This window comes from Pogoniulus pusillus, chromosome 30, assembly GCF_015220805.1.
Source record: "Pogoniulus pusillus isolate bPogPus1 chromosome 30, bPogPus1.pri, whole genome shotgun sequence".
Classification (NCBI taxonomy): domain Eukaryota; kingdom Metazoa; phylum Chordata; class Aves; order Piciformes; family Lybiidae; genus Pogoniulus; species Pogoniulus pusillus.
The window spans coordinates 7,068,271-7,089,356 of NC_087293.1; the positions used below are offsets into that span (position 1 = coordinate 7,068,271).

Below are 21,086 nucleotides of genomic sequence, written 5' to 3' on the forward strand. Positions count from 1 at the left end.
ATTGGCTTTTGGCCACAGCACAGAAGGCTCCACAGACTTTTGATCTGTCATATTCCTTAGTTTGTTTTCTTTTGATGATATAAACAAAGATATTGCATTTAAAAAAAAAAGTTACATGGGCTTTGCCCTCTTTGCTTGTAAGGTATCATCTCAACTCTTCAATCACATCTTAAAACAGTCACAGTAACATTGTCTGTTCTCTCATGTTATCTGCTCCTACAAAGTACTGTCAGTTTCCAATTATGCCACTGAGAATGTTATCAGATTTCAGATTGGACACTGTTGCATGCTAACACTTAGACCCATTGCAGCCATTTAGATTGCTTTGTGCCTTGTAACTTGTCAAGTACTGCTGCTAATATAGAGAACATTTCACTGCTCTGGAAACTTCATTCCAACCAGGAAGAAGGAATTTTGTTTGTATCTACTGATTAATATATTTATATATTATGGATTTACATATACAGGTTTCTGCCTACACTGATTTTTTTTCCCTGGTGAGCACACACAAAGGTTACTTTTTACTTAGCTTTCATTCAAGCTGACCTCTGCATCCCACTAGATCTGGTCCCTATAAATCATTGCATTTGATTATACTGTAAATAAAATAACTTGCAGCCAAAGTAGCTTTAAAAATCCTACCATCAGATGAAGCAGGTTAATATATTAGTTCATTAATTCAGATAAAAAGTCCCTCTTAGACACACTTTTTGTGATCTGCTGATTTGGCTGATAACACCCTAGCTATGTAGCAATAAGGTTATTTTTTGTCAATTTTAGAAGTCATTTGGAACTAAGCTATTTATGAGTTGTCATTGTAAAGAAGAGTGAAGACTGTGAGTGACATCATCTACTTTTTTTCAGCTATTATGTACTGACAGCAAGCACAGCAACATAAAGTAGCTTGATGGGAATACTATTTCCCACTAAGGTTACTGTTTAATCATTAAAGAGATAGACACTCCAAGGAGTATTGCTATTGATGGCGGAACTACAAACTGTCAGAGAGATTTTTATTCCATCCTGGTGGAGGTTTTGAACTGAATCTGCTTTTTTTTTTCCCATACAACATGAGCTTTATAAACAAAGCAAGTGATTTTCAGTTTTATTTTCCAATGTGCTATGAGTGAACAGATTAGTTTTAAGCAAATTAAGAAATGTTTAATGCTTCATCCTGCTGTCACTGAAATGAAAATCTAAGTGATAGTTAATGTCAAAAGAGAGTAAGATTGAGAAATTAAGGTTAAGTCGAAGAGTGTGACTCAGTTTGGTCTTTGCAGCATTTCCCATTCCTTTGTTCTGATTTTCATATTCTTTATCTGGGAGCATCACAAAAAGGCTTCAGCTGCTGCCAGTGGCTCAGCTGGCCAAGTGTATACAGAAAGAAATTCCTCCTCCAAAGACTCTGCATTACCCAAACAGAGAGAAAAGACTACAGACAGATGTGGTGAAGAAATGAGTGATAGAAACATAAAATAACAGTGGAACAACTTCTGTTTTGCCTTACAAATGGCAGTTACAGCACACCTGCTGCTTCATGACGATGAAATGTTTTGAAGACAACACATTAAATTGTATGAAATTGCTGCGAGGTCAAACTGATCATGCTGATTCCTTTTCATCTTCTGAATCTACGATTCTAATTGCTCCTTATTTTGGATGTTGTGCAGTAACAAACCTCAATAATCCATTTCACCAGGCTCTGTGCAATCTCCAAGCAATACAGGGAAAAAAAAAAAAAGAGTAAAATTCTGTCTCTCTGAAAATCAATGGTGAAGTATGTGCTGAATTTGGCAGCATCAGGGTTTTTCTCTCAGTGTTTAATGGAAAGTAAGAAGTATTTTTTTTGAGAAAAAAGTGTAACCACTCAGTTTAAAAGTTTCAATTACATGCCTTGCTATTCCAGCTCTGAGCACTGAGAAAGAACTCTTGGAGTGCAGGTGGCCTTTGAAATTAATTGTTTACTTTCAGATCTCTGAACATACTTTGTTTATCCATGTCTTTATGTATATACAAACGTGTGTATATAGACATGAAGGTGGAATACTGGGCAAAGGAACATTTGTTCTAGTTCCCCTGGCTACAATCCTCTTTCTAGTCTGCTGTTCTTTGCTGCATCAACAGGGCTTCTCCCAGATTTGTACTGCAAGCCTGCCAGTGAGGGAACATTACTGTCTCAAAAAAAAACCCAAATCACAAACCCTAAACAAACAAACAAAAACCTCAACAACAACAAAACCCCCACCACCAAAACCCCCAACCCCCCCAAAACCCACACCCAAATCCTCAAACAAAAATGTGAATTGATAAACTGATTAGAGCAATTAGCATTTTTAATTACACAAAGCAGATTATATACATGAGTTGATATATCACGTTGAAGATAAAACAAGAAGTCTCAGGGTAACGATGGATTTTCTCATTAACTTGTTGGATGCAGATTAATGGGTGTTTTGCCTTTACACTTGGCCATAGGTTGTGGGGATGCAGGTCTCCTCATTCTCTCTTGTGTTCTCCTAAAGGCAGTTCTTCCTTCACAATTAGTTGTATTAATTACCCTGAAAGCATTGGGCATACTTGCCAAAACAACATATTGCTAATAAAGCATGAAGATGCTTTCTCATTACAGGGTACTATGAATTGATGTGATTTTCCATAAACAGTGCCTAGGAAAGACTTTTGTCACAGCAGTGTTTTAGATAGCCAGGCTAGAGCTTGGACACTCAAAGTGGTGTCACCTGCACGTATAAGAAACTAGAACTGGGACACCCATTCTGAAGAGCAAAGTCTGGCAAGTGGCCCATCCTTCAGCTGTCACTTCAATAAAACACCCACCAAAGCAAAGGGAATGTTATTGCAGTGCAGGGCAAGCAATGCATACACTCACTTTTCTGAACAGACTGGAGGCAAAAAGTTTATCCTTAGGTGAGTTGGCTTTGAGAAGGCTTGAGAGCCAAAGATGCTTCAGGGGATAGCAGGAGAGTGGAAGAGTATGATGACAAAATACCACTTGTCCATTACTACCTACTGTAAGGAAAACATCCACAGTGTACTTTGGAGCAAAAAGGGCATCGAAGCATAAAATTTAATAATTAGTTAGTGACCTTTAAGAATGACTCCTAAAAATGTTACAGAAAAAAAAAAGTTTAGATTAATTTGAGCTTTTTTTTCTTTCATGAGACCAAATTTGGAAATCAGTCTGTTCAATGAGTTTTGAACATTTTGGACTTGGAAAAAGAATCCTAGGTTCCTTAATTTCCATATTTATGCTGGAAAATGAATTGAGTTCTTCCAAGTCTGCTGCTTCAGCAATGATGTTGCAAAATATGAGAAGAAGCAAAAAGAACATTGCAAACATAATATAACTGGCATTACAAGTTCCCCTTACTGTGCAATTCTGTTACTGCTTCTGTCCTTTCAGTCTAATTACACCTGGATGACTGGATGGAGGCAGCAAAACAAGAAAGCTGGGGAGGGACTTTTTAGGATGTCAAGTAGTAATAGGACTAGGGGGAATGGAATAAAGCTGGAAATGAGTAGATTCAGACTGGATATTAGGAGGAAGTTCTTCACCATGAGTTGATGAGACCCTGGAACGGGTTGCGCAGAGAGGTGGTTGAGGTCCCATCCCTGGAGGCGTTTAAGGCCAGGCTGCATGAGGCTGTGGCCAGCCTGATCTAGGGTAGGGTGTCCCTGTGCATGGCAAGGAGGTCGGAACTAGATGATCCTTGTGGTCCCTTCCAACCCTGACTGACTCTATGATTCTATGAAACTGCACAAGATGACTCCAGATGCTGCACCAAATACCCCAAATCAAAAGCCAAGTACTGGCTTAGAGTTAGAATCCATAAAGAGAAGAAAATCTTGTTTATTGGTTGTTTTTTTTTTTACCACTCACACATATATCTGGAGAGGCAGTTCTTCCTTCTGTGCAATTTTCATCATTGTGGTAGACTACAGGAAGCTTCACAATCGTATGAGTTCAGATTACCTGGTATATTATTCTGGCATGTCATGGACTTCTTTCTCCAGATGAAGATTGCTTTTTCTTGGGTAGAGAGCATTATTCAGCAATAATCCTTGTAGGTGTTTGGCCACAACACCCTATCATATCAATAGCAAATTTTGACTTTCTGTCAGACAGCAGATGTGAGATGCCACATTTATATTTCAAAGTTACTGGTAGAAGTATGCTTCATTTCACGTTTGGGTAACCCATCTGAGATTGGACACACTTCTAAAACCAACATGAACTGCTAAAATGAATTCACAGCATCACACAGTGCACAGCCTTTGCATGTTGCACAGTTGGTTGTGTACTTCTCAGTGTTGGCAAACCTGAAGTATGTAGTTTCAAAGGTTGTTTTGACAGACCTGTCATAAACTTTAGCATTGTGGATGCTAGTATAAAAAGGAACGTTTTTAATGCTCCCAAACATGTAGTCCATGAAGGAAGAAAGCAAATGTATATTCCTTTAGATACTTCATTGGTTTTAGTCTGGGCTGTGGCAATTTGCATTTTGTTACCATTCTATGTGCCAAGGGTAATGTAAATCTCTTTATCAACCTTGTCCAAAAGGTTGGATTAGCAGAATGGTTCTCATATTGGTACCTTCTGTAATGGAAAACCTAACGTCGGTTACTTTTCCCCAGCACTTAGACCCTATGTAGGTTGCATTCCTGCTGTTCTTGCAATGCACGTGAAGTATTTTGCTACAAGTCTTCGTTTCGCATTAATTCCCCATCCCGGCCGCACAACACTTCGCTGAGCTCACGGCTGGTTCAGCGGCTCGAAGAGAGCTGAATGCTTGATGAGTTTGGGTGAGGGCAGGCGCCAAAGCTCCCCACGTGCGACAGCGGCAGATGCCAACGCGCCCTGCTCTGCCGCTGCTGGCAGCCGGAGGGACGCGGTTTGTTTGGGTGCCGGGAGAAGCGAGCCTTGTGCAAGCCCCGGGGGCGCTTGGCTCCAGCCGAGTCCAACTCGGGCACCGCCGGCAGCGCTCTCTCCGGCTGCCGCTCGGCGCTCGCACCGGGACCGGGAGGCGGGGGGGTGCCTTTCCGGCACGGAACGGCGCGGGGCCGTCTGTGGCAGCAGGGTCTGCAAGAGCTGGGGGGCACACTCCGCCGCGGAGCGGCCGCGTCCCCCCGTGCCCGGCGCTGTCTGAGATGCCGCTCTCCGCCTGTCCCCTCGGAGGCCTCTCTTCGTTCTCTAACCCGGGGTGAGCTGCCCCGGTACGCCACCCCCTAGCAGAGACTTTCCCACCTACCCCCGGACCGCCTCCGCCTCCAGCCGCGGCCGGGATGGGCCAGGACCGGGCCAGGCAGCCCCGCCCCGCTCCGCCCTGCTCCGCCCCGCTCAGCGCCCCGCTGCCCGGCGATTGGGGCTGCTGGGCTGCCTGGTGCGAGGCGGGGCTTGGGCCGGGTGCTTATTTATTTATTTGTTTCCCTCTTTTTTTGTTATCCTTCGCGACACCTCCCGGCTTTAATCTTTGTCTCTCTGTAAATAGCAGCCGCGGCACGCGTAGGATGGGCCCGGGCCGGCAGAGGCGGGAGGACAGGCGGGCCGGGGCAGGCTCCCCGGTTCGGTCTCCAGGCGAGCATCATCCGCTGGGGCGGCAGCTCTCCGCCGGCCACGGCCGCTGCGCCCGCCGGCCCCGAGAGCAGTGAGCGCGTCTGGGGCAATGACCTTCCGCAGGGAGCCGCGCTCGCTCCCTCTCTCCCCTGCGGAAAGTCAAACAAGTCAATGAGGGAACTGAGAACTTAAAACAAAACAGAAAAGAGCGAGCGCGCACCAACAACCCCCCACCTGCGCGTCTGGATGATTGCAGGGCTGATCAGCATCACCTGAAGGAAAACTTTGTCACGCCCGGGGAGCAGCTGTGCTTTGCCAGCGGGATGCGGGCACTGGCTTTGTAAGGCGCAGGCTGGCCGCGGGCAGAGGGGTCTCCGCCGGAGCAGCTGGGGCTGCAGCTCCTGCCCAGAGCCCGACCTTGCCGGGGTCGGGGGCTACTTGTCTGCCTCAGGCAGCTGTGGCTCGAGGCTGAGGTTTTAACCAGAACTGTTTGCTGTTTGTCCGCTGAGAGGAGAGGGGTTTTCTTTCACAGCATCATCTGTTTCGAAGACAGGAGGGAGGAAAGGGGAGGGTCAAAGCTAAAGTAAGTCCTCTCTCCGAAGGAAATGCCTTTGGCGCTCTCCAGATGACCTTTTTTTGAAAATGCAGCCTCTCCAGCGGACTGATTTTTATTTTGACAACAAAGTGTGTGAAACTGAGCCCTAACTTCTCCACAAGCCCTAGGACGTGCCCTTCTGGGATTAGCAATATGGGGCATCTCTTGTCACCTCTCCTCTTGAGCCTGGCAGCAGTTTTTTCCAAAGGTAAGTCTCAGCCTCTTCTGACTGTTTCACTGTGCCTTGTTTCTTGTTTATTTTGCACACACAGCTTCTGTTCCCTCTGTCTGTGATGCTGTGAATGTTGATACTCACAGTTCATGACTAAAAGACTTGCGGGGAGTTATGTGCTAGCTGAAACCCAACATATGATGGGAAATCCTGAGAGGCAGGATTTTTCCTTGGTTGACTCTGATAAACAGTTTGTCCATTTACTGATGCATTTGTTACCTGCCTATTATACTTCTGATCAAGTAGTAGATGCTGGTGATGAGCTTCGCTAGTAACTAAGCTTTGGACTGCAAAGGGTTTGTTATCTGGATGTTTGAAATCTTCAGAGCTATTGGAGTTAGCTGCCCCACTGTCATCTTCTGGGCAATTTTTCAAATGAAACATGCAGTCTGTCAGACAGGCTGGCAGTGTTTTACCGGACCAGAGAAATAAGTGCTTGCTGAAATGCTGAAGAGCTTTTGTGAGAGTCTGAACTCTAGGTGCCTGGTATTCTGCATGCCGAACAGAGTTTGAATGTCCTGCCATAATGGCTTGGGCTGCCTCGGTGATACCTTCTTGTTGCCCTCCAGTGTATTTACAGTAAGACTCAGAAAACCACCACAGACAATGCACACATTTAAATCCTTCTTTGAACGCAAAAGTTTTCAACGATGGACTCAGCCAAAGGGTGAATGTATTTTTTTGCAAGACTTGCTTTAGATGATTCAAAGCATTCTGGTGGAATATAAATTAGGAGAAAGAAATATTTCTGCTGAGAAGACCTTGTGTATTTTGGCAGGAAAACAAAATTAAAGTTCACACGTGGCTATGCTTCAGAGAGGAATAATAGCATATGCATTTAATCTATGATTTTGCCAGTATACCAATAAAGAGCTCTTCTTATATATTTCACTGTTTTAAAAAGTGTTAGATGTCAACACTTTTCTTTTTTTCTGCCTAAGTGAATTATTTTTAGTAGTTACTTTGTACCCAGAACTGAACTTGCTGGCAAAAGGCAAAATACACACTTAGGTATTGCTGTGGTGGTTCCCTGTATCAAATTCACCTATCCTCCGTTATTTTTTTTTTTTCTTAGAACAGGTTAAGAAGTAAAGGAACAAAATTATAAGCCTCCACAAATATAACCTGAATGCAGTGCCTGTATGAGTACAGTTTTAAAGTTGCAATTGGAAATGCATTAACAGCAGGGATTGGAAGTCTGAGTCGTCTGAAAAGATTGCTTCATTTGGAGAGCACACCAGTAGCTCTTGATTTCCCAGCTAGGTTATAAATTCTGTATGTTATTATAAGCAATATCAGGACTTTGGATAGACTAGCAATACAGTGAGAATATTAACTTTTTCATCTCCAGTTCTTTTGGGGCGTTTCAGTTTGCAGCCATAACGCTGCACTAACATAGTGCTTGACTGAGATTGCAGCTTATTCCGAGATGGGAATACGAGCGGCATTTCAGTTCTACAGAGCACAGTATTTGTTCTATTGCCAGCTCAGCAGTAATAGCATTCGTATGTGATTTAAAGTAGGCTTACATCTCTTTTGAAAGATAAACAGAGGCAGAAAAATTAGGCTTGGAAAAGAGGTCTCTTAGGTGGAAAAACAATGCTATAAAAACTGATGAGATTTGTCTGTGTGTTGTGGTTGCAAAGTCTCACTGTATCTGACATGTCTTGAAACCAGACACGCAAAATCCCATTACAATTAATGGTATCATCTATGCTATTTATTTTGTACTTCAGATAGCCAATATACTACTACCTGATTGGAGGGACAGCATGTTTAGTAACAGATCTCTATCTTTAATGTCATTGTCTATTTCTACACCTGGTTACAGACTCTGTCTGTACTTCAGTGCCTTGGTACACTCTGAAAAGACCAGAGTGTTCCAGAGATTTACGGTATAAAGTTGACAATATAAAAGGCTGATTCCACCCCCGCCCCATTAAAAAAAAAAAAAAAAAGGAGGCTTGATTACTACTACAGGGAATGTTTCTTTGATGCCTTTCTGTTGCTGATAGGAAAACTCTCTCATTTATGACATGATGACAAAGTTTTCCTAAAGAGATGAAAAAAATCTTTTAACATGCAACAGCAATCAGCTGTCTATTGTGTATAGGTCTGTTGCTGATTACTCAGAACCATGGCAACACACCTTTTCACTGCACAGTTTCCAAATCTTTCAGGTAATGATGTTGAAGGCTTAAGAATACCATTGCAGTTTTGCTTTGCTTTTATCTTGTAAATGCAAAAAAATCACTCTTGCCTGAGAAATCAAAGGTTGTTTGCAAGAACGACTTTCATGTTCTCATCATAACAATTTATCACTGATGATGGAATCCACGTATTTTAATGTATCATTAATCTAATTATATATATATGTGTGTGTGTGCATATATGTAGACAAAGGGCAGAGACTAAAAGGCTGTGTAACTGTACTTATGTAGTTATTTCACAGTTTTGTCTCCAGCTAGGAGTTTTCTGGAGTCAGTCCTAAGGAGCAAATCCTCAGTTGGTTGGACATTTTTCTATTTGATATCAACTGTGAGGAAAAAAGTCTTCAGAAATCTGCAAAAAAATGAGTCCAGTTGATATTAATGAGAAAAAGAGAGTAACACAACAGGCCCAGTAATGTGGGCATTTTGTTCCCTTGTTAAGGGGAAAACTTCTTGTTAGCTTTATTGGAGTAGAGTTAAAACTTTAATACTTCCCTTGAACATTGGGTTCCATGCTTGGCCTAAGTCTATAATGAACAAAGAATCTCTAGTAAGACACTGAACAAATTTGGGATGTATATTGTGAGAATTAAGATTGAGGAGCCTTTTCCATTATGCTTCTTGTCAGATAAAAAACTCAATTTAGTTGATTTCAGGTCTAAGTAGACAGTAACAAAAGAAGTGAATATTTTAGTGACTTTTTTCTCTGCATTCTGCTGAGAATTCCTTTTCTTCTCTGTCATCCTGGGCTGAAGTCTTCCTGTGAGTTCACTTTATAATGAGATCTCAGGCCACAGAGCTGCTGTTTTGATTTTCTTTTTATCTCAGTTTTTATTAATGTTTGGGCTTGGCAACTGTATGAGGCAGGAGTACCTTACATACCCCTGGGAATGTTCCCCATAGGTGAGATGTGTGGATAGTACATTTACAGTGATGCTAATCTTCTGTTACAGGAAACCATGTTTGTGGATATCTCCCAGAAACTAAACCCTCAAATATTTGGTTTTCACTGCTTTACAGGGGAGAAGTATCTGGATGTTTGGATTTAAATTGTCTGTTTCCTTTGGAATTGTCCATGTATTAATTGAACCCTCCCAATTTTCATTGAATCTTATAGTTTAGATCTTTTTTTTCTTATTGTGGACAAACTCTGGTTTTTTTGACTTTGTCTAAGCAATTTTACTGATTCCACAGTGATACTTAGTATCAGAATTTGCCATTCTGTCCACATTACTGTAATACTTCACTGATGGCTTCAAGCAATTATATATTTGTGAACTGTAATCCTATAGGAAGCCACTTTCTTTCACCTTAATCTCACTTGTGCATCTACTGGCTTCAGTGGTGGTAGTGGCATACAAAGAACTGCACAGACAGGCTTGTTAGTTGTGCTCCATCATCCAGCAGGCTGTGGGTCATTTCTGAATGTCTTTATGTGCATTGAAGTGCACTGTGGACTTGATATAAGCAGGATCGTGGAAAATGAAAAGTTGAAGGGTGCAACCAGCTGTGTTTCAGCACTGTTGGCTTTGGAGTTTATTACTCTGGAACACAGGTAGCATATCAGTAAGAGAAAATAGTGCTGCATTTGGGATTAAAATGGAAGATCATTTTATCTGATTTAAGATACGTGGTGGGGGTTGTTTTGTTTTTGTTTTCTCTCCTTTTTGGAGATGATTAGACAGAAGCCGAGGTGTGAATTTCAGTTCACATTGATGGGCTTTGATTGTGCTGCTGAGGGACAAATCCTTTGCTCAAAGTAACAGTGCTGATGTTACTTGTGGGCAGAATCGTCATGGGTACCTGTTGCTCTGTCTGTGCTATTGTGATAAAAGCCTCACTGCACACTGATTTGAGATGACCACTATTTAGCTGAGAATAAATGACAGGTGTGGTCAATAAGAGTTTTTCTTGTGATCTTTGCCTATATGCAGAACCCCAACATGTTTTCATAAGAGCCCAAAAGATAAAGGAAATCTTTCTAGCTTAAGGTTCAAGCTGTTCCCATAAACCCCAAGTTTTTGTACTTTGTCCCAGCTGTGTTGGACTTAGAATTGTTTGGGATATTATACAGGAGAAGGGAAAACTAAGTTATAGTGGTTTTCTTGGCTCTCATTGTGTTTCTTGCCACAGTGTGTGTCTGGGGCAAGCCCCATTCTGATTTCAGGAAAAATAATAAATTCAGAACTAAACTTAAAAATTCCATAGCTAGACCCACGTTTTATTTGTCAACTGCAATACTGCCTTAATGTGATTTGGTTTCTAATACTTCCCTGTAATGTTCTCATTTTTTACTTCTGTCTTTTCTTTTATTACTTCCATAGGACTGGCAGGCTCAGTGACACCAACCAATGTTTTAGATATTAATAAAAGCAGTTTTATTCAGTAAAGACCAGTTTTATTGAATAAAAGAGAGAATCAAACAATAATCTGATTTTTCATGCTGCATTCACATTAAATGAAGCTCCTGAGGTTGTCGCAGATGCCAAGCGTAGTGGCAGTCTATCACGGGTCCTAGGATACATAAACATGACTGCAGACAGATTGATTGCAGAGAAGCTGAAGAGGCAGCTGAGATTCATTGCAGGTTTGGTTTAGAAAGTGTTACATTAAATGATTTAATTTTCATCAGTCTTTGTAACATTACCTGTTGCATTATTAATGGCAGTTCAAAATGAAGTGGATTTTAAATAGTTCAGAGACATTTAGACGGCACTAATTATTATGAACAGATTCAAAGTAATATTTGAGTATGTTAGGCTACTTCACCCTTCTCCATGGAGGGAAAATTAACTGTAGAATTAGAATTGGCTTCTTCATGTCACTGAGATCTTCTTTTATTGAATACTTAACTCCAGTGTAAGATGTTACATGGTGTCCCCAGAGACTTAGTGCATCGAAAGTCTTCATCCTGCAAAGAGGTACAGGCTATGAAGTATCTATGCAGGATGCCACTTTCTAGCATAGTATTGTGAGTTAAACTTGATCTAGAGGATAATGTAATTTCCACTTTTGTGATATAAGGTGTTACATGCATCTGCTGATCCACAAAGGGTGTGATGCACAGCTCAGTTTGTATATGGGGTTTCATTGCTTCTAGTAGACTTTAATTCAGAGTGTAGACAGAGTTTTCTGGAGCGATGTTTTTCAGCCTGTGGCCCACACACCAGTGGTGATTCATAGAACATCTGAGCAGATTTGTGAAACTGGTGCCAGAAACGTTATGCATGCAAACTAGAAAAAAACAAAGGGAGGAAATAGAAGTAACAAGGGTGCTTTCAGCGTGCATCCCAGTTTGTGTTTGGTTGTAAACAAAGGTCTTTGTGACAATACTGGTTAAGATGGTCTAGATTTCTTTCAGGAAGTTAGATGACTCTTGTTCTTGAAAGGATTGAGGCAAAACCACTATAGGGAGTCTAACTAGTGATTTAGATTATTTCTCTGAACTGTTTGGCATTGCCTCAGTACTTCAGACACAATCACTGATGGTCTAAGTGTTTCTAATCCACTGTAGCATAGGTTCATTTAAACCAACATTAAGCAGTGGTTCAGTGGAGCAGTATAGGCTACTCTGCCAGTCACTTAACAGCATCTGCACCATAGGGTCAATTAACTTCCTAAAATGCTTCTGCTGTCCTCACAGAGGATGTTTGTGCTTACACTCTCACTCCTCTCCTCTTGCTTTGTTTGGTGGCTGCTTCTTCCTTTTTTATTTTTTTTTTTAATTGGAAAGGTTTCTGGAAGGGGTTTTCTGTGTTGCAGGTGGTGTTCTCCCTGAAAATTGCTCAGAGGAAATGCACATATTTTTGTTTCTTGTACATGTAGAAGTGGCTGGTAGCAGATGCATCTGGGCAAATGCCAAGTTTCCCCAAATTTACAAAATAGAATACCTCTTCCCTCCTGCTGTACTCACTTCACCTTCTCACATGCTCAACTAGCTCTGTTTTAAAGACTACTTTGAATTGGCTTATTTTGTCTAGTTATTTGGGGATTTGTTTGTGCATAAGCATTTTTGTCACAATGCTGTGTGAAAATGTTTGGATAAGAGAGTATTCCAGGAATTTGCTCTGTTAATGTTTAGTAACCATTTTCTAGCTTTAATTTATTCAAACCCATTTTATGCTCATTTGCTTTTCTGCTAATGGTGTCTTTTAATCTTAATAGGTCTTCTTCTCCTTGGTGGAACACATTGGGCCTCATTAGTTTGCAGTTAGAACAAGCAAAATAAAGGCACATATTAAAATGACCATTTAGACCATGAGAAGGGAGAAGAATATTGAATAATGCAGATAATATATCTATCTATAGATATATGATTTGTATATGTATAAAATCATAGAATCAGTCAGGCTTGGAAGGGTCCACAAGGATCATCTTGTTCCAGCCCCTATGCCATGGGCAGGGACACTCTACCCTAGAGCAGGCTGGCCAGAGCTCCATCTATCCTGGCCTTAGACACTTCCAGGCATGGGGCCTCAACCACCTCCTTGGGCAACCCATTCCAGGCTCTCACCATTCTGATGGTGAGGAACTTTCTCCTCGCATCCAGTCTGAACCTACCCATCTCCAGCTTCGTTCCATTCCCCCTAGTCCTGTCACTCTCTCATATCCTGAAAAGTCCTTCCCTAGCTTTTTTGTAGGCCCCCTTCAGATACTGATGTTAGCTATTTGTGCAGAAACAATAGCACTTGTACCAAGCAGAAGCGTGGAAAGATGTCAGCACTCTTTATTTTTGGTTTATACAATTTACAAGGTAGACTAAGAAGCAACAGGAGAAATGTCCTCTCTAGCTGAGCCAGCATGCTCTAGGGTATGCCTCTTGAGCCATTTGCTTTCAAGGTAGGCAGACTGTTGAGCAGTCAATCTGCAGCCCTCTTGCTGAGGAGCAAAGCAGATGTCCAGATAATCATGCAGATGAGGTTGCATGTCTTGCATGTTAAAAAAAATGCTCTAAGTCAGAGAGCTTAGGCTTCTTTAATGCTAAATGATCTCAGAATCTCAAATGTTCTTCTTCCTCAACATCCCTTACTTGTTTTTTATTTGTATATGTTAAAAGTGTATTTCTTCTGTCTTCAGTATACATTGTGTAAATTCGTTGTATGAGAGGGGGAATCCAGAGTTGTCAGAGATAACTGGCCAATAGTGTCTGAATATTAATAACCCATAATATAATAAAGGAAATAATGCCACTTAGCCTCCAACCCGAGGTCCTGGATTAGCACACAGTAATTTCCTCCATTTTCTGCTGAGCCACGGTGACTCACTTCATTTGTCTTCCAGAAAGCAGTGGTGATTTGCACGTGTGTACAGCTGAAATATCTGTAATTGTCCTTCTGAGTTTTGCATTTCTGTCTTAATGTAATCAGTGTAATTTGGTTAATTCTAACTTGGCAGTACACATTGGGTGGCTGGTTTTCTTGTCTATGCCTGGCAAACTCCTGCCTTTAACTTCCTGCACTGCTCTTAGCAATATGAGGAGCATTGTCAGGTTTTCTCAGCATGAAGAATGTCTTGGTGTTTCAGTGAATTATGTTTTGAGCTACTTTTGAATGAACCATTCAGCTCTGACAAAACTTCCCAGTGTTAGAAATGTGTAAAACCACAATGTGTCAGCAGTGACCCTTCTGTCATCTTTAGCAGGCTTTCAGAAATCAAAGTGGGATCCAGTTTGTGCAGGTTCACAAGTCTGTAGCTCCTGAGCTGAAGAAGGATATCTCTATGGGACTCGGGGCAGAATTGGGCAATCCTGATCTTGCCCAGTGGAGGAAAGGGGTGCCTCCAGGCTCTGGAAGTTCATTACCATATACTATTGCTTTGTGAGCAGCACACCATGGATATTTTAGTTTATATTTTATATATTTTTAGAATCAACCAGGTTGGAAGAGACCTCCAAGATCATCCAGACTGGATAGGCACCCAACCCTATCCAGTCAACTAGACCACAGTACCAAGTGCCTCATCCAGTCTTTTCTTGAACACCTCCAGGGACAGTGACTCCACCACCTTCCTGGGCAGCCCATTCCAATGCCAATCACTCCCTCTGGGAAGAACTTCCTCCTGACATCCAGCCTGTACTTCCCCCGGCACAACTTGAGACTGTGTCCCCTTGTTCTGTTGCTGGTTGCCTGGGAGAAGAGATCAACTCCCACCTGGCTACAGCCTCCCTTCAGGTAGTTGTAGTTCTCACTAATCTGTCCCATTTACACTAATTTATCCACTGTCTATTCTGTTTAGGATCTGTTGAACTTGCATCACAGGATCTGTTTAAGTCAGAATTAGATGCTTTATTAGGTGTTGAGCTTACCAACAGAATTAGGCTTATATGAAAACAGTAGAAAAACTTGGTCTTCCTTCTGTAGAAGAGAATGGGAAAGTGATGTATGAAAAAGGAATGTCTCAGAAGCTACTGCTGTGCTACTGCACATCCAGTATGTAACTAACTGTAATAGACAATAAGCTGAAGATGAGCCAGCAGTGTGCCCAGGTGGCCAAGAGAGCCAATGGCATCCTGGCCTGCATCAGGAACAGTGTGGCCAGTAGGACAAGGGAGGTTATTCTTCCCCCGTACTCAGCACTGGTCAGACCACACCTTGAGTACTGTGTCCAGTTCTGGGCCCCTCAATTCAAGAGAGATGTTGAGGTGCTGGAACATGTCCAGAGAAGGGCAACAAAGCTGGTGAGGGGCCTGGAGCACAAATCCTATGAGGAGAGGTTGAGGGAGCTGGGCCTGTTTAGCCTGGAGAAGAGGAGGCTCAGGGGTGATCTTATTACTGTCTACAACTACCTGAAGGGGCATTGTAGCCAGGTGGGGGGTGGCCTCTTCTCCCAGGTAACCAGCAATAGAACAAGGGGACACAGTCTCAAGTTGTGCCAGGGTAGGTATAGGCTGGATATTAGGAAGAAGTTCTTCACAGAGAGAGTGATTGGCATTGGAATGGGCTGCCCAGGGAGGTGGTGGAGGCACCATCCCTGGGGGTGTTCAAGAAAAGCCTGGATGAGGCACTTAGTGCCATGGTCTAGTTGATTGGATAGGGCAGGGTGATAGGTTGAACTGGATGATGTTGGAGGTCTCTTCCAACCTGGTTGATTCTATGATTCTAATTGATTTTTGTCATCTTTTAGACTGTAGTGGCCAGGCCACTATTTCCAGATGTCTCTAGGTTTCTTTGTACCCATTCTTAGAAATCCTGCAGCAATGCCAACTGCCCAACAATCCTACAGTTCAGGGTGTGAAAAGAGGGGGATCCAAAATTGAGTGGATGCTTTTCAATTCCCTACTCTTCCTCAGTTACAGTATTCCTTAATGACAAAGAGTAGTTACACTGCCAGTGAATAGGAGTAAAAGCAACGTTTTGCTTTTTAAAGCTTGATATGATGCTCTCCATAGCCCTTCCCTTGTTTGTGCAAGGTTTATCAGTTAAAGTTCTTTTATTCCATGTACTTTTCCGTATTATTGGGCAAAGACATGTAAGGCTATCAAGACTTCAGCTTTCCTCTGCTCTTTCCTTTGTGGTTGACTGTGTCCCCTGCAGCAGTTGTCTGATAAGAGATGATTTCTTGCATACTGAACACTTGTGCACAGTAGGATTCTGTTATATACTTCTGACTCTTTGACACCATCTGCCCAGTAAAGTGGTTTTAATGGGTTTCCACTGAGCCAGCCTGTACTACAGCCCTGACAGCATGCTCTGTATTTTCACAAATAAACAAAGTCTTTGCAGAAAAGCTATCCATAAACATTGGCTTCTCCAACAAAATTGAGGATTACATACTGTTTGATATTTTATGGGGGCAGAAACATCTCCCTTTGATAGACTTTAAAATAGGAAAATGATTGATGGCTTGGAATGGCCTTCTAATAGTACTAGTTTATTTTTTGTATGACCTTTTAAAGCATTATTTCTTGTCCCATTTTTTCAGTTGGCTATTACTATCCTTTCACAGAAATGCAATACTTTTACTTTTGTGGTGTTGCCCTCTTTATGAAAGCTGAGGAATGTGATGGTTCAAGATGGTGATTTAGGAGTCAGGGTACCCACTGGCTTTCTGTAACCTTTGGAAAATCTCTTCAGTTCTGTGTTTTCCCTTTCCCTTTTCAACTGTCTTTTCTGCTCAGAATACAAGTTGTTCAGAGTAGCTCCTAGTTTACTTGCTACTTGTATAATATCTGTGCCTCTTCTCAGTTGAGAATGTCCTGATCACAGTCACAGAACCTTAGAGGTTGGACAGGATCTCCAGAGATCATCAAGTCCAACCCCCCAAGACCACCTATGGTAGTTTGCACAGGAGTGCATCCAGGCAGGTTTTGAAAGTCTCCAGAGAAGGAGACTCTACAATCTCTCTGGGCAGCCTGTTCCAGGCCTCTGTCACCCTCACTGTAAAGAAGTTTCTCCTCATGTTGAGGTGAAACTCTCTATATTCCAGTTTGTACCCATTGCTCCTTGTCTTATTGCTGCACACCATCAAAAAGAGATTGGCCACATCCACTTGATGCCCACCACCCAGGTATTTATAGATGTCGATGAGAACTCCTCTCAGTCTTCTCCAGACTAAACAGCTCCAGGTTTCTCAGCCTCTCTTTGTAGGGGAGGTGCTCAAGTTGCCTAGTCATCTTTGTGGCTTTCTGCTGGACTCTTTCCAGCAGGTCCCTGTCTCTCTTGAACTGGGGAGCCCAAAATTTGGCACAGTATTCCAGGTATGGTCTCACAAGGGCAGAGTAGAAGGGCAGAAGAACTTCCCTAGACCTGCTGGACACACTTTTCTTGATGCAATCACAGTGGAACATGAACAACTCAGAGGCTGGTAAGAATACAGGAGAGTTGTGTAAGGGGGAAAAGTAAATAAAGATATAATGAAAACATCTGTGTTGGTTCAGTCCCAAGCACAACTCCAGGCTGGGTGGTGAATGGCTGAGAGCAGCCCTGAGGAAAAGGACCTGACCTGGGGGTCTGAGTTGATGAAAAGCTCAACATGAGCAGGCAGTGTGAGTGCAGCCCAGACAGCAGAGTCCTGGGCTTCAGCAAGAGCAGTGTGGCCAGCAGGGCAAGGGAGAAGATTCTCCTCCTTTGCTCATGTCAGACCCTACCTGGAGTACTGTGTACAGTTCTGGAGCCCTCAACACAGGAAGGACATGGAGTCAAGAGGAGGGCCATGAAGATGCTCAGAGAGCTGGAGCAGCTCTGCTATGAGGACAGGCTGCAAGAGTTGGGGCTCTTCAGCCTGGAGAAGAGAAGGCTTTGAGGAGACCTTATAGTAGCCTTCCAGTATCTGAAGTGGACCTACAGGAAGGCTGGGGAGGGACTATTGACAAGGTCTTGTAATGACAGGACAAGGGGTAATGGGTTTAAACTGGCAGAGGGGAGATTCAAACTAGATGTTAGGAAAGGGTTCTTTACAGTGAGGGAGGTTGTGGCTGCTCCCTCCCTGGAGATGTTCAAGACCAGGTTGGATAAGGCCTTGAGTGACCTGTTCTAGTGGGAGGTGTCCCTGCCTATGGCAGGAGTTTTGAACTGGATAATTGTTGAGGTCCCTTCCAAATGAAACCATTCTATGATTAAAAAGTTCTAAGAGCTTAAGTAGATCTCATCCCATGATGTTACAATTAATAAGCTGTCTAAACCTTTTCAAATGGCATCATGATAAAGGCAACATCAAAAGCTTCTTATAAACAGATGTCATAAAGATGGTTTTATATTTCTTAGTGCTCTAATCCATGTTACTACACTACTGAAGGTATCCACCAGATTTTGAATATCTGTTTTAATAATGCAACAAACTACTTGAAAAAATGTTTGGGGTTTTTTTGTTTGCTTGTTTTGGCTTTGATTTTTTGTTTTGTTTTCTGGCAGATGGTACAGATCATAGGAATATTTCATTCCTTCTCTGTTCTGCTCTGTCAAGTCTTTGGGGTTTATTTTAAGCTCCTTCATGTTAGTACAGCGAGTGTAGCGAGTAGTGGTGATGATGGGGTCAGCTGGTGGAAGAAGTCGTTGGCTACTCTGTTGTGATGGAACATGAAAATTGAAACAGTCAATTCTTCTGAACTTCTGAGCTGACTTAAGAACACAGAGAACCAGACAGAATCCTGTTCTATACTCTTTAGGTTTTTGTTTTCCTGAGTTACATGGAGTGTGTCATCCAGCAGAGGTGAAGGTTTCCATCTGAAGCATGAATTTAAATCATAGAATCAGTCAGGGTTGGCAGGGACCACAAGGATCATTTAGTTCCAACCCCCATGCCATGAGCCGGGACACCCTACCCTAGATCAGGCTGCCCACAGTAGTCTCATCCAGCCTGGCCTTAAACACCTCCAGCCATGGGGCCTCAACCACCTCCCTGGGCAATCCATTCCAGGCTCTCACCACTTATGGTGAGGAATTTCCTCCTCATGTCCAGTCTGAACCTACCCACCTCCAGCTTTGCTCCATTTGTCATCTCTATGCCCTATGCATTGCTAGTACAGGTTTGTAGATCTGTGTAGGAAACCACTGCAAAATAGTTGAACCTTTCTAGCTGTACAGTTGCTTCAGAAAAACTGTTGCTGAAGTCCCCAAGAAAAAAACAGTCTCTCGTGCTCCTCTGGCATTTTGAGTGAATAGACCACGAGGCTGAGGCAGTTTTCAGCCTTCATATAAAAGAACCATCCACAGCAGTCATTAGTTTTGGAACCTTTTGTGTGCAATAAAGACAATTAACTTCTGTAACCTGTGGAATATGCACATGGTGGTGCCATTTGTGAGAAAATTGGCAAGTTTCCTTCTTTGCAGCTGAAAAAGCAGATGGTTCCATCATCATTAAATAAATGGTCAACAGCACAGCTGTATATATGAATTTTTCAGCTTAGAATCGTAGAATGGTTTAGGCTGGAAGTGACCTTAAAGATCATCCAGTTCCAATCCACCGCCAAAGGCAGGGACACCTCCCACTAGAACAGGTCACTCAAGGCCTCATCCAAGCTGGCCTTGAACATCTCCAGGGAGTGAGCAGGCACAACCTCCCTGGGCAACCTGTGCCAATGTCTCACCACCCTCACTGTAAAGAACTTCTTCCTGACATCTAGTTTGAAACTCCCCTCTGCCAGTTTAAACCCATTACTCCTCGTCCTACCATTACAAGACCTTGTCAATAGTCCCTCCCCAGCCCTCCTGTGGGCCCCTTTCAGATACTGAAAGGCCACTCCAAGGTCTCCTCGAAGTCTTCTCCAGGATGAAGAGCCCCAACTCTCTTAGCCTGTCATCATAGCAGAGCTGATGCAGCCCTCTGAGCATCTATGTGGCCTCCTCTGCACTGGCTCCAAACAGTTCCATGTCCTTCTTGTGTTGGGGACTCCAGAACTGCACACAGGATTACAGCTTATGGCATCCTCAGTTTTTGCAGGTTTTCTTACATCTTCTGGCTAGTTTGGTTGAAAGCTTGTGGACCATCTTAGCAATCCTACATCCAAGTGCAGGTTCTCTTTGTCTTCTCTTGTTTACATCCATGTAAGGCTTTGCACTTATTGTCTTTTGAAATCACACAGCTTCTCGAGGTCCAGGATTCAGACTGAATTGAACGGATTCAATTTTAGGGTAGAAAAGATATAAAGTAAATATCACTGTGAATTCCCTTGGGAAGTAAAGTGGTAGTTCTCAAATGTTATCCAGCAGGTTGATAATTGAAGTGGTATCTCAGTGCTCCTTTCTGTTTGCTTTTATTAGTGCTTGAAATGCTAACTAAGGTAAATACATAAAATCTGTGATCCTTACACAGTTGTTTGCTGCTGCTGTTACCTTTTTCCTCCTGTTCCCTTTGTCCTATCATAACTTTAGATATTGCTGTAAATGTTCCCTGCTGTTCTGTTTCTGCTGCAGTAGTTTAAAGTACCTATATCAGCATCATCTGTGTCTTTTCTTGCCTTTTTATTTAGACTCTTTATCTGAGTAGCAATAGATCAGAGTAATGGTACAATAATCACTGTTGAAGCATTTATTTGTTTGTCTTCTTTCTATTTATATGCAGTCATATGCTCCTTTCATCCTTTCTGTTATTCCTATCCAAATTATGCATGTGGTTTGGATCAGACCCTGAAAAAGGAGAAATGTCTGTAAGAGCAGAATACTAAATATAGCAGATCTTTGTTATAGTATTTGTAATCTTGATGTTTAGAATGTCTTTGTGTGCATTATAGGTCCTCGACAAATTATCAGATTGCATCAATAATCATAAAAAGGATGGTTCATGAAGAGACTCTTTTCAACTCTACCCTTTTCAGCAGCTTCAAAAAGAATGATGGATTTGGCAGCATATTTGCAGTGCTAACAAATCTGGGCTTTGGCAGTCTAAATCAGGAATAGGGAGGTCCCTCTCAGAGATATCCTGATAGTAACTGCCTTTATAGAATCATAGGATCAGTCAGGTTGGAAGGGACCACAAGAATCATCTAGTTCCAACACCCCTGCCATGGGCAGGGACACCCTACCCTAGAGGCCAGAGCCTCAT

At 42.5% G+C, this 21,086-nt stretch overlaps 1 protein-coding gene across 1 annotated transcript in view; it reads left to right on the top strand.

The window, feature by feature from the left end:
* The first annotated feature begins 5,472 nt into the window (after positions 1-5,472).
* The window catches only part of TMEM132D (transmembrane protein 132D), a 318,685-nt gene continuing 303,071 nt past the window's right edge, over positions 5,473-21,086 (top strand). The window contains exon 1 of the mRNA XM_064169011.1: positions 5,473-6,375. Coding sequence (XP_064025081.1) covers positions 6,321-6,375 — 55 coding nt within the window. The 5' untranslated portion in view covers positions 5,473-6,320. The remainder of the gene's footprint in view (positions 6,376-21,086) is intronic.